This window comes from Phaethon lepturus, unplaced genomic scaffold, assembly GCF_000687285.1.
Source record: "Phaethon lepturus isolate BGI_N335 unplaced genomic scaffold, ASM68728v1 scaffold31216, whole genome shotgun sequence".
Taxonomy (NCBI): domain Eukaryota; kingdom Metazoa; phylum Chordata; class Aves; order Phaethontiformes; family Phaethontidae; genus Phaethon; species Phaethon lepturus.
Genome location: NW_010544648.1, coordinates 7,405 through 19,730, shown reverse-complemented (window position 1 = coordinate 19,730; position 12,326 = coordinate 7,405). Strand labels below are relative to the sequence as shown.

The window sequence follows — 12,326 nt, the reverse complement described above, 5'->3', positions numbered from 1 at the left end:
TCTCCTGTTTCTTTTTCTCTACAGCTGTTTCCTAATTGCTACCTGGGTTAACTCCTACCTTTCCATACATGCTTACAAACCTCCCCCCCTTTCTTGCATTGTTCTGCTCTTCCATCTCTTGCTTAACAGCCCTTTTCATCTTCCACGCACCTGTGTCTCTTAAACTGGTGCCTGAGTTGATGCCTTTTCCCTGATCACAATTGTCTGCTTTACTGCTGAACAGCTTCCTTTCACTACAGAAAAACTTCCTTTCTAGTTGACGGGTGACATTATTTTAGACAGCAGTATTTCCCAACTAAGATGTAGAGTTAGATTAGATTGAGAAGCTTAATTTAGAATGCTTTTGTGTATAAGTCTTAACATTTGTATTTTTATAAATAAAAAATTACAGTGCTTTTAGGAAGCTGTGGGCAGGGTGGGATAAATGTTGACAGACTGCAGGCAATGGTGTGCATGTGAACACTGCCTTCTGTGGAGACCAGCCCTTTAAGAGTGGAACATTGTAAAATCTAAAGGCACCATCAGATACATCACATGTGACTGATCTACTCCTATTTGTTGGATTAGATATGTTGGAATAGATTGAATGCTATTTTACATTATTGAAGCAACTCTGTATGTACACCTCTAAGAAGTTCTTCTGTTGTTGTCTTCCAGGAATGACACAGTACGATATGCTTTGGATGTACTAGCCATCCTGACTGTCGTTCCTAAAATCCAGTTGCAGTTGGCAGAACCTGTGGATGTGTTAGATGAAGCTGGATCTACTGTTTCCACTGTGGGTAAGCTGAATATGGTCCTGATGACTTACATGCTTATCAATTCTTTTACTAATTTTTTTTTTTCAATTGGCTGTTTCTCACCTACAGTGAAACAAGGGTTAAAATAATTCATATATTCAGAGTTATTCTCAGGGATACAAATACATAGGAGAGTGGTTAAAATTGTGTCATGATTAGCACTGTGGTTGGATTACAAATTTGAAGGCATGGACTTTGGCTTGTACTTGTTTTCAAGATCTCATTAAATACAGATGGAGGCAAATCTACCTTTGTAATGGGACTATTAGGTTCCCTCAACTTCTCAGAAATTTAGGTCTCCTGGGGATATGGAATTTGAGAATATGGGAGAGGAACAATTATTGCTATTTATTTGAGTTATGCGCAGATTCAGTATGCAAATGGATGAGATATGTCTGGATCACCTCTAAGGCTTATGCATTAAATGGGGCATGACTTTGCCTTTTATTTTTCTTTTAAAAAAAAAAAAGAGTACTAGATACAGGCAAAAGATCTCTGGACAAAACACCAATTCTTTCTTGAGTGAGGATTTTGATCTTCTGAAGCAGACGTGAAAAGAACAGGAACTCTGTGGGGGAAAAACAACAAACCCAAAGTTTCATTTTTGCCTGACTCCTTTTGGAAGCTGTAATGTGATTTATTTTTTTCCCTTCATAACATGGTCTCCTTCCATCCTCTCTGTTTCCACTTTGTTAGTATTTATACAAGAGAGTTGCTTTCTGCAGTAAGAATCAGAGGCATGCCTGTGCATCTTTCCCCGTGCCGTGTATCTCAGATTTTGCATTCCTGGGCCGTGCCTGATTACCTTCTCTAAAAGATTGTTTGACTCCCTATTTACTGATGATGAAGTGGAGGAGCATCAGTGCAGGAAAACATTTTTGCCAGGGAGGTAGAAGAATACGTCTTACGCTAGTTAGCAGAACTCAGAAATTCACAGAATGAAAAGAACTACCTATTTTCCTCAGATTTTCCTCAGATTTCCAAGACTTCCTTACTTGTCTGATGAACTGTGTAAGATACATTTTTATTGTACTAAAGAAACTATTTCTTTCCCTCATTAGGTATTAGTATCATCCTTGGAGTTGCCGAGGGTGAGTTTTTCATCCATGATGCTGAGATTCAGAAATCAGCCCTTCAGATTATCATCAATTGTGTATGTGGCCCAGATAATCGGATCTCCAGTATTGGCAAATTCATCTCTGGAACTCCTCGGCGAAAGCTTCCTCAAGCCCCCAAGAGCAGTGAGCACACGTTAGCTAAGATGTGGAATGTGGTACAGTCCAACAATGGCATCAAAGTGCTGCTGTCATTGCTGTCTATAAAGATGCCAATCACAGACGCAGATCAGATCCGAGCATTAGCCTGCAAAGCCTTGGTGGGGCTCTCGCGCAGCAGTACTGTCCGGCAGATTATCAGCAAGCTCCCTCTCTTCAGCAGCTGTCAAATTCAGCAGCTGATGAAAGAGCCAGTTCTTCAGGACAAGCGCAGCGAGCATGTGAAGTTCTGCAAATATGCTGCTGAGCTGATAGAGCGTGTCTCGGGGAAGCCGTTGCTGATCGGCACAGATGTCTCTCTGGCTCGGTTGCAGAAAGCGGATGTGGTGGCCCAGTCAAGGATCACGTTCCCTGAGAAGGAGTTGCTGCTCCTGATTCGGAACCATCTCATCTCTAAGGGCCTGGGAGAAACTGCATCAGTCCTGACTAAAGAGGCTGACCTACCCATGACTGCAGCATCTCATTCATCTGCCTTCCCCCCTGTTGCGGCTGCTGCCTCTCCTGTGGCCTTGCCTCGCACTCCTCGCATAGCTAATGGCATTTCAGCCCGTTTGAGTAGCCACACTTCTGTAGCTTCCACTGCCACCTCTGTCCATGCTCAGGCAAGGCCATCGGCATCCCAAGGTCCGCTTGCCCTTCCCGGCCCCTCATATGCCAGCAACTCTCCTCTGATTGGCAGGATTAGCTTTGTCAGGGAGAGGCCGTCTCCCTGCAACGGCAGAAAAATCAGGGTGTTGCGACAAAAATCGGACCATGGCGCCTACAGCCAGAGCCCAGCTATCAAAAAGCAGCTGGACAGACACCTTCCTTCCCCACCCACGCTGGACAGTATAATCACAGAGTACCTTAGGGAGCAGCATGCCCGCTGCAAGAACCCTGTTGCCACTTGTCCCCCTTTCTCTCTCTTTACTCCCCATCAATGTCCTGAGCCAAAACAGAGGCGCCAAGCGCCAACTAACTTTACCTCACGGCTGACCCGCAGGGCAGCCTTTCCGAAGTACGGAGGGGTGGATGGTGGCTGCTTTGATAGACACCTTATATTTAGCAGGTAAGGAAGAAGAGTGTTTCTTGATTACCTCTCAGGATGTACCCTGTGCCAAAAAGCCTTACCTGGATTTAGACTGTACAGTTCCACAGCGGAGTATCCTTGGACAGACAAGTCTTCTAATTCAGCAGTGACAAGTGGGAGAGCTTTGAAAGGCATTTTAGAAGCTGTTCTGTTTCTCCTGTCCTTAGTACTGACCCTTAGTACCTAAAACACACTTTATTTTCAGTGTCATGTTAATTCATTAACAGCATTGACTGATGAAGCTCATAGCTCTTTGTTCTCGTTTGGAAGGTAAGTATGTAATGCCAGGTTTACGTGAGAGTGTAGCGTAGCCTTGAGGTTGGTTGGCTGACAGATGCAGGACGGTGGAAACCGTATTTTTGCTCTTGCAGATGAATCTGCAGCACTGCAAGTTGCGGGCCTTTTTATGTGGCCTTTCTTTGCTGAGATTAAATTGGAAGATGATGTAAAGTTTATTTAAAAAAAAAAAAAGAAAAAAAGATGATGTATAGATGAAAGCATTTTCACACTGAAACAAGTATCACCATGGGAGATTATGATGACAGGAGGTTATTTTGCTGATGTGCAGTGCCTTGTTGAGTGTTTCAGAAATGTTAGAAAGTTTTGTTGTGTGTATGTACTTATCCAGATGATGGCATTGCAGGTTTTCCATCAATTCAACTTTGAAGATGGACTCAAAGTGCTTCAACTTAATTATGTGCTTTAAGAGAAGTACTTAATAGTGTAAAACAAACTCTGAAATGTTGTAACTTACTCACTTGAGGACTAGTCTTATAATTGACACTTAGCTTGTTCTAGAATAAAGCTATAACTGTTACTGATATGATTTTTAAGGACTGGATTTAATACCACACGGCACTTCAGTTTTGCTTTTCTTCTCTCTTTTGGGGGACCCTTGTATTTCTGCCTTCTCTAGGTTCCGTCCGATTTCTGTGTTCAGGGAAGCAAATGAGGATGAGAGTGGCTTTACCTGTTGTGCATTTTCTGCAAGAGAACGATTCTTAATGCTGGGTACTTGCACAGGGCAGTTGAAACTCTATAATGTATTCAGTGGACAGGAAGAGGCCAGTTACAACTGCCATAACTCTGCCATCACGCACCTTGAGCCATCCAGAGTAAGTAATCAAAGACCTGTTGTACGTTTTTAGAAGTTCTCACAGCCTAAGCCCTGGTATGTTTTGGGCCTGTCTGGGTGTGTAAATCTAAAATGCACCTACTGACTGGCCTGCAATGCCTGTCATTAAGATACTTGTAATACTTACATACTCCCTGTCTGTGAGTTCTACAAGTATTTTTTTCTTCCCAAGATAATAGAGAAGATGCACAGTGGCTGTGTGCCTTCATAACTAATAAATATGTATGTCTGGAAGTGGAAAAATGCTTAAACTGACTATTTAAGATAAATGTGAGATAAGATATCAGAGTTTATATATCCTCCCTTTGGAGAAAGAAATCTTTTGGGGGATGATTCTGGGGAGAAGTAAAAGGTAACTGATTTATAAGCAGAATGAACTCCACTCACAGGGCATCAAAGTTCAGGCATGGATTATCCTGATTTATCTGCTATTAACATCATAGATAGTTCCCGTTGTTATCTGTAATGTTTTTCTTTGTCTGCCAAGGGCTCTTTATATTATACATAGTATTAGATCCCTAGACTTTATCCTCACAGGAGTAGTATAGTAAGCACAAGATCTGCTATAGTTCCTAAATTCATCTTGTAAGTGTAAGTTAAAGTGTACAGGTAACATGATAACCTCTGTTTTCGCTGGTATTCTTTTCCCTTCCTTCCCCTCCGCTCCCATCTGGAAATTCAGGATGGATCTTTATTGCTGACATCTGCTACGTGGAGCCAACCTCTGTCTGCATTGTGGGGAATGAAGTCTGTCTTTGATATGAAGTAGGTATACTCTCATCCAGCTATGGGATACGTTGCTGTTAGAAGAACCATTCAATATAGGCAGAAACTCTAACAACAAACTCTGTGAGAGAACAGTACAGTACAGCTCTCATATTGTCTCTTGTGGAAAAAAATAAAATGTGCTTCCTTTCTTATGGTTAGTATCTTCCCTATTTTATTGGGTACAGACAGCTTTGCTAAGTTCTAACTACGTAAAGCCCTATTTAATGCAAGATAGATCAGTAAAATCGCTGTTGTCCCTGAAGGCAAACAAGTATGTTTGTATTTTTATTCTCATATTTGTAAACCATCTTGACAATCTTTCTGTAGCCACTTACAGAATTTTACTAGCATGGTGATTTGCATGGTGAAATTTTCAGACCTACAAACAAGCTATTTCAGACCTGGACAAAGCTATTTTAAATGTATTTCAGTATTTACAGTTGTTCCTTCCCATAGAAAATGGGTGGAAAGCTCTTCATTTTTAAAAGGTTTGACTGTTGTCTACCTTAGCTGTAAGCAACAATTTTGGTGTGACCTGTTTTATGTCAGGTAGAGGGGATTTTTCAGATAAAACGTTTAACGTGCTTCAGGCCTGCACGTGCATTTGAACGTTCATGATGCCATTCATTGCTCACTCCTCTAAAAAGTGTTATGTTTATGGCAGACTCTGTTGCAGTAGTAATTTAATGACGAGTTGCGAATTTGTTACTTGTGTTTTGTTTTGTTTTTTTTTTTCCACTGGTCTGCTGTAAAGGCTGTGTCTGTAATAGATATTTCCCTGCAAATGCCAGTGGAGCATTTTCGCATTGTAGTGTGCCATGGTCAATGGTGAAGGAAAGTCTTTTCTACATTTTCAGTTTTCTGCATTGTTGAAACCTCTGCTGGAGGCGTTGGGGTAGTGTTTGGTTCACACAGGTGGTTTGAATCTGCAGTTCCTTGATTTCTCACTGACTCTATCTACAGGCATTCCTTCCCTGATGACCACTATGTGGAGTTCAGCAAGCACTCTCAGGATAGGGTCATTGGCACAAAAGGAGATATTGCCCATGTGAGTACCAGTAAAGGTCATGGTTGTGAAGCTGTGACAAGAATATAATTCTTCGCAGGACATTTATTAACAGATCTGGGTGCAATGATGCTCTGTGTAACTGATAAACTAAGGGACTTTGGGGGAAAGCTTTGAAAGTGTCAAATAACTTCTCCCTGTGTCTGAGGGTATAAACTTGACCATTCCAAATCAACTGTAGCGCAAGCAGTGTGCAATGTGTTGCCTCTGTGGTTAGTATTCTGGGCAATTGTAGAATCTGCTTTGTTTTGCTCATTTGAGAGAGATCATCCAGAACTTCCCCTCCCTCCCCTGAAGTTTCCTCCTTTGCCTTATTTTTCAGTAATAATAATAACAAAAGTTCCACTGTAAACAGTAGCTCAGTCAACAGCTGTGGGAAATGGCCTATTAAAAGTGTCCTTGTTAAGTGTCCTTCTCTTGCCACCCCAAATTTGCAGTTTGCTTTTGGGTAATTTAATTTCACCAATGTATTTTCAGAGAATGCTCTTGTAGTGTTCTGTATGAATGAAAATTTGACAGGCGCAGGCTTCAGAGGGTTTCTGCTTCTCCCCAGTGCTAATTTGCATTCATTATAGGCACGGTCTCTTTTGAAAGAGTATTTGCATAAAAAATCATCATGAAACATAACTTATTGAATTTATTTATGATTTTACTAATTGCTTCTGATTTGTTTAAGCAAACTATCTGTTCCTGCTCAGTTTTTAACTTGGGTTTATCTGGAATTCAGATCAGTTTGTGTATTGTGTTTATCTGGTAAACAGATTTCTTTTCCAATACTAGAGAATTTTTTCCTCTCTGTAAGTTTGAACGAGAGCTAGGCTCTGAGGGATGTTACAGATCAAATTTATCTGAGAAGTTGGTCATAAAACCTTTGTACTTGTTAAAGCCCTTTTTACCTTCCAGCAGTTTGTTGGGGCAAAGCTCAGAAAGTTGCCCTTCTGTGTCAATGCCAGGAATTTTAACTCCTTTTCTATAGTTTCTGGCTTTTCCCCTCACTGTATGCTTTGGATTTTTTATGTTTGCAAATACCATCTGCTCTGAAAGCAGTTAGTTTCTGGCTAAGTGGTACCTTGTGACTGCAGCTTCACAGCCCACTTTTCTTAATGGGGTTAGCTTCTTTGAAACTAATCCTGATCATATTGAAATGTATCAGTGAACCTGCAGGAAGCTAAGTACTGGCCAAAATGTGTTTTGAGCCTTGGTTCCAGCTGTGAAAAACTGTTAAAGGACTGGCAGGAAGGGTTATCTTTGGAAGTGAGAACTTGAAATGAAAAAGCAAAAAGGGAAATGGGTTGATTCTGGAAACAGTCTAGAAGGGGGAACATGGGGTGATGTCAGGTACAGGTACCTTACAAATTGTGACTAATCTTTCTTTTTCTTTTAATCTAAAAGATCTATGATATTCAGACTGGCAACAAGCTATTGACTCTGTTTAACCCAGATCTTGCCAACAACTACAAGAAGAACTGTGCCACCTTTAACCCCACTGATGACCTTGTCCTAAATGATGGTGTCCTCTGGGATGTCAGATCGGCACAAGCCATCCACAAGTTTGACAAATTCAACATGACCATCAGTGGTGTTTTCCATCCCAATGGGCTAGAGGTCATAGTCAACACCGAAATTGTATCCTTTGGTCACTGTGGTAACTGATGTGCTGGGACCTAAAGAACTTGTGTTGAAAAACAAGTAGCTGTTTGCAGAAGTTGTATTAATGGTCTACTGGCATTACAGGTTATGTACGGTAACAACAGTTTTCATCTGTGAATCAAGTAGGGACTGTCAGGCAGCTAGCTAATGTAAATCTAGATTCTACCTCTGATACAGCCTAGAGGAAATACTTAACACATGGAGAGAGAAAAAGAGATTTTCTTTTCTAATATACTCTGTGGTACCTCTGCTCTCTTCCTATCCCTTACCAAGATCAACTTTGAAGCTACTGCAGTAATGTCTCGTGATTGTCAATGACATTTTGGGTAAGAGCCTCTTCATTTGGAACACATGGAAGGAATTGTGGTGCTGGAATCTGACTCTTGTTCTGTCATATTTGTGAGAGAGTGACAGTGAGGTTTCTTGAACGCAATTAATCAGTTGTTTGCCACTGTGTTGAAAAGGAAATAAAAACTTTGAATTGTTTGTTGCTCCTTAGCCTGTATTTTTTCAGTGGGACCTCCGAACTTTCCATTTGTTACACACAGTACCTGCACTGGATCAGTGTCGTGTGGTCTTCAACTATACTGGCACAGTTATGTATGGAGGTAGGACTTCTCAGTCTCATATGACTCTTCTTGGTCAGCTCTGGTTTGAGATAAGTAGATGCTTGTTCATTGAAATTGGAAGCTTTCAGAGAGTCTGTCTAACTCCAGGCCTTACTGGCATGTGTGAACTGGAATTTTTTCAGGATGTTCATGCTACATGTATTGCTGACAAAGACAGTTTTCTCTAACATCAGCAATATCACAACTCATTTGTGAGATTAAAAATCAACCTATTGAAAAAGAAAATATGTATAACGGCAGATCTGACAATGCTTGAGAAAATAATTTTGTCCTCTGTATTAAGTTTCAATGATCTGCAGTATAAATAAAGGCAGCCCTGGAAGAGTAGATATTAAATGCATCTTGCCAAGCTACTAAATAAAAAGAATATTCATGTCAGAGTCTGGTTTGATCTTAAGTTTATTAACAATAGTAATGAAGGTGGATTTGTGGAATAATCTTTCCTTGTATCAGCTATGTTGCAGGCAGATGATGAAGATGACCTTCTGGAGGAGAGAATGAGAAGTCCTTTTGGCTCTTCTTTCAGGACATTTAATGCAACTGATTATAAACCTATAGGTAAGAGTAAGAGAGGAGCAAATAGCTTGGTGTGGTGGCTTGAAGGTTTATTGAAAGTTCTGCTTAGTAACATTCACTTCCTCCTCTCCTTTGCATGTGTGACAGAACAAATTCTGCTATGACCTGTTCTGATAGAAGCACACGAGTTGCATTTTAGCAGTGAAATAGGTTCAGGTATCATAACCTGTTCAGTGTGTGATTGCCTTACTTGCTACTGTTCAGCAGTTCTGGCTTTATTTTCCTTTCCTCTTTCCAAGTAGGGCATAATCTGAGATAGTAAGTCATTTGGCCAAGATATGACTGGTCTCATTTCAGGAAGGACCTTTTTTTTCTTTCTTTCCTTTCCTTTTCCCAACAGCATTTCCCCATGCTAGTAGTTCAAAATACTGTCAGTTTGGCCTCCGGCTTGCAAAGCTCCTGAAGTTAAGCTAGTTGCTGCTACAGACATAAAAAATGTGGCTTTTGCTATTGAAAGGAGACATGGCTCTCAACTCAGTTCCTTGGTTGCCACCTATCCTGGAAGGTTATCTGTTACTATGCTTAGAGAAGCCAAAAAATGTATTATGAAGAGAGGAGGCACTGTGCAGAGCAAGTTAAGAACTTAACTGGCTGTTTTTTTATGACAGTGTCCAACATTTCTATTCTTTAGTACAGGTTGAATTAGTTACAAATGTTCATTTTACTTTTATTTCAGCTGTTCTTTCTTGTCCCAACACTTTTATCATTTGCTTTTAGACACAAACTGTTAGGTCTCTTCTTTCAGCAAGCATTAAGTAATATGCAGTTAACCACTGAGTTTGTTTTGTGATGTTTTCCAGCTACCATAGATGTAAAGCGGAATATCTTTGACTTGTGCACAGACAGCAAGGACTGCTATCTGGCTGTAATTGAGGTAAAGGAACTAACAATGAACTCTAGTCTCTAGCTGTGGTCTAAGTGTAGTGGTTTTTGATTCTCTTTAAAACCTTCAGAACTGATGATTCTGGAGTTCCTACTGCTAAATTCATGTGCTAAGCAGTGATGGTGTTTTGATGGTAAAGATGATGATTTTTTTGTTGTTGTCCACCCACAGCAGTTTAATTTTCCTGCCTTTGATTCCTTCCAAACACATTTGCCTTTCTTCTTCAAATAATTCCCACTTTGGTTTTCCTTCTCATAAACATAGAGAGAAATGCATTTTTTTTCCTATTTATAGCAAGAATTTCCTATTAAAATTTACACTGTATCAAATAACTGGGAAATGCAATCTTCCTGGGGCTTCCCGTGGAGCTTTTCTGTGAATCATTGTTCCTTCCTTTTTCACTTGTCTTCTTAGAAACATCCCAGAAGCTAAGGATTTGAAGCAAAAATTACTGAGTGGAATTTCTGATTTGTTAGGGGGGAAGTCAAATCAAACTAATGACTCCAGTTCCCTTCCCAATAATATGTTGTCAGTATCCGATTTCTTGAACCTAACTATGTATGTGTATTGACTAATTTAAAGTCCTGTTGACCTAATACCCTGAACCACTGATCCTTACAGACCAAAAAAAAAAAGGAGTCAAGAATTTGTAGTAGGGCAAGCTTCATGTTTAACTAGTGAAGTTGGAGTTGTCAAGGTTGTGAGGCCAAGATAGGAATTTTTTTTTTTATAGGAGCAATTTGAAATGTTACCTCAGGGCACGTGGCAGCAGTGGTTGCTGGGGTGTCAGACTGTTGTCTTCTGGCACTCTTGCTATATGACAGCTCTTAGCATTCTGTCAAGGCATATGGTTCAATGATATAATAGGGAGGCAAATTTGAAAGAAAGTTGTGTGTGCTTAGGTGAGAACTAACACAAAGCATGTTAAAGATCCAGTAAAGGTTTTTTTAAGTCTCCTCGTAAGAGTGTGACTTGTGTATAACAGGAGCAGAAAGCAGGTGTTTACATCACTCCTGGGCTGGTCATTGAAACAGAAAAGACTCATTTTTAGTTGTAATTGTACTGCTGCTAGCAAATGGGAGGGAAGGATTTTGGTAATGTTTCTGTAATAGAGATCAGATATAGCATTGAACATGAATGCTGAGCTTAATTCCTGGGGCTAACTGCTGTGTGTGCATATCCTCATCAGAATCAAGGGAGCATGGATGCCATGAACATGGATACAGTTTGCAGACTGTATGAAGTGGGCAGGCAGCGTTTGGCAGAAGATGAAGAGGATGAAGAAGAAGATCAGGTGAGAACTATAGCATTAATCTGGTTGTTCAAGAGTAGCTGTTAGCTGTCTACATGGGAGAGGCCACAGGTGTTCATTTATTACCCACAAAGTACAGACGCCTCATTTGGTCTCCCCTAATGTGAAGTAGATCCCTTTACTGTCAGTGTAAACCACGACTGTCTATGCAGAACCTGTGTGAACAGTAACTTCGTGCACTGTAAACTGACATGATAATTTATAGCTTATTTATTAATTTCCCTAAGTGTTTCAATCTTGAGCAAAACTTTGCTGTTTGTTCTGTTTGTTTGTTTTTTTTTTAATATTTTGACACCCACTATTCAATTCCAAGTCTCATATCTGGGCATAACCTGTCACCAGTTTCTGACTGAGACAGAACTTGTGACTAATGCAGTGAAACTGCACAGTACTTCTACACAGCAAAATGTTTTAAGAATTTTAAAGAAAGCTGTAGGTTTGTATTGGGATGTGTTGGTTTTCTTTCTCAGATCAGCCTTTTGATCTCTGGCAACTTCACAAAAGGATTAAGAACTGCAATAAGTGCTTCTCAAGGTGCAGTTGGTAGAATATATAGTAGCACAGAATACTTATTACTGTACAATGAGAACTAAAGACAAATTTGTAGGTTTTTGGGTGTCAGGTGGTTGGGTTTTTTTTTTGAACAGGCAAAGACCTTATGCTTCAATTGCCTAAAGATTTTAAATGCATTATTCTCTGCTCTTTGGTGTCTGCATCCTAGTAAATCATATATTTGTATCTCCTGTGAGAAAAGCTGACTTCACCTTTTTCCAAAGAATGCCAGAAGGTAATATTTTGGTGGGTTTTTTTTTTCTCCAGACTCTGTGGAAAGCTGGATTTCTGATACCCTTTCTGTCTCTGAATCTTCCTGTTGCTAGGTTAAAACTTTTACTTCGTAGTTCAGAAGACTGGATAGTGGATCCTGGGGAAGAGTAGTTTTCTTTGTAGTTAGTTGTTATTCTTACAATTTCACTGTGATTCTGAAGAGAAAGCAGTAGTTCTATTTTGCATACACAGTTTGCTGCCCTGTCCTCCCATGTGCTACAAGGTTGCAGTTGAAGTCTTGGCATTTTTATGAAATCATCAGTCGTTGTTGCCATCCCTAGATTGGATGGATTCAGTTTAGGAACTTTTAGGATGGAGGAAGAGTAGAATTCCTTGGGA

At 40.2% G+C, this 12,326-nt stretch overlaps 1 protein-coding gene across 1 annotated transcript in view; it reads left to right on the top strand.

Moving 5' to 3' along the window:
- The window catches only part of VPRBP (Vpr (HIV-1) binding protein), a gene marked incomplete at its 3' end in the record, with an annotated part of 31,032 nt that extends 19,888 nt beyond the window's left edge, over positions 1-11,144 (top strand). The window contains exons 12-21 of the mRNA XM_010288745.1: positions 658-782; positions 1,862-3,122; positions 4,060-4,258; positions 4,961-5,043; positions 6,010-6,094; positions 7,505-7,738; positions 8,277-8,370; positions 8,845-8,949; positions 9,768-9,841; positions 11,040-11,144. Of these exons, the coding sequence (XP_010287047.1) occupies positions 658-782; positions 1,862-3,122; positions 4,060-4,258; positions 4,961-5,043; positions 6,010-6,094; positions 7,505-7,738; positions 8,277-8,370; positions 8,845-8,949; positions 9,768-9,841; positions 11,040-11,144 (2,365 nt within the window). The remainder of the gene's footprint in view (positions 1-657; positions 783-1,861; positions 3,123-4,059; positions 4,259-4,960; positions 5,044-6,009; positions 6,095-7,504; positions 7,739-8,276; positions 8,371-8,844; positions 8,950-9,767; positions 9,842-11,039) is intronic.
- Positions 11,145-12,326: the final 1,182 nt, after the last annotated feature.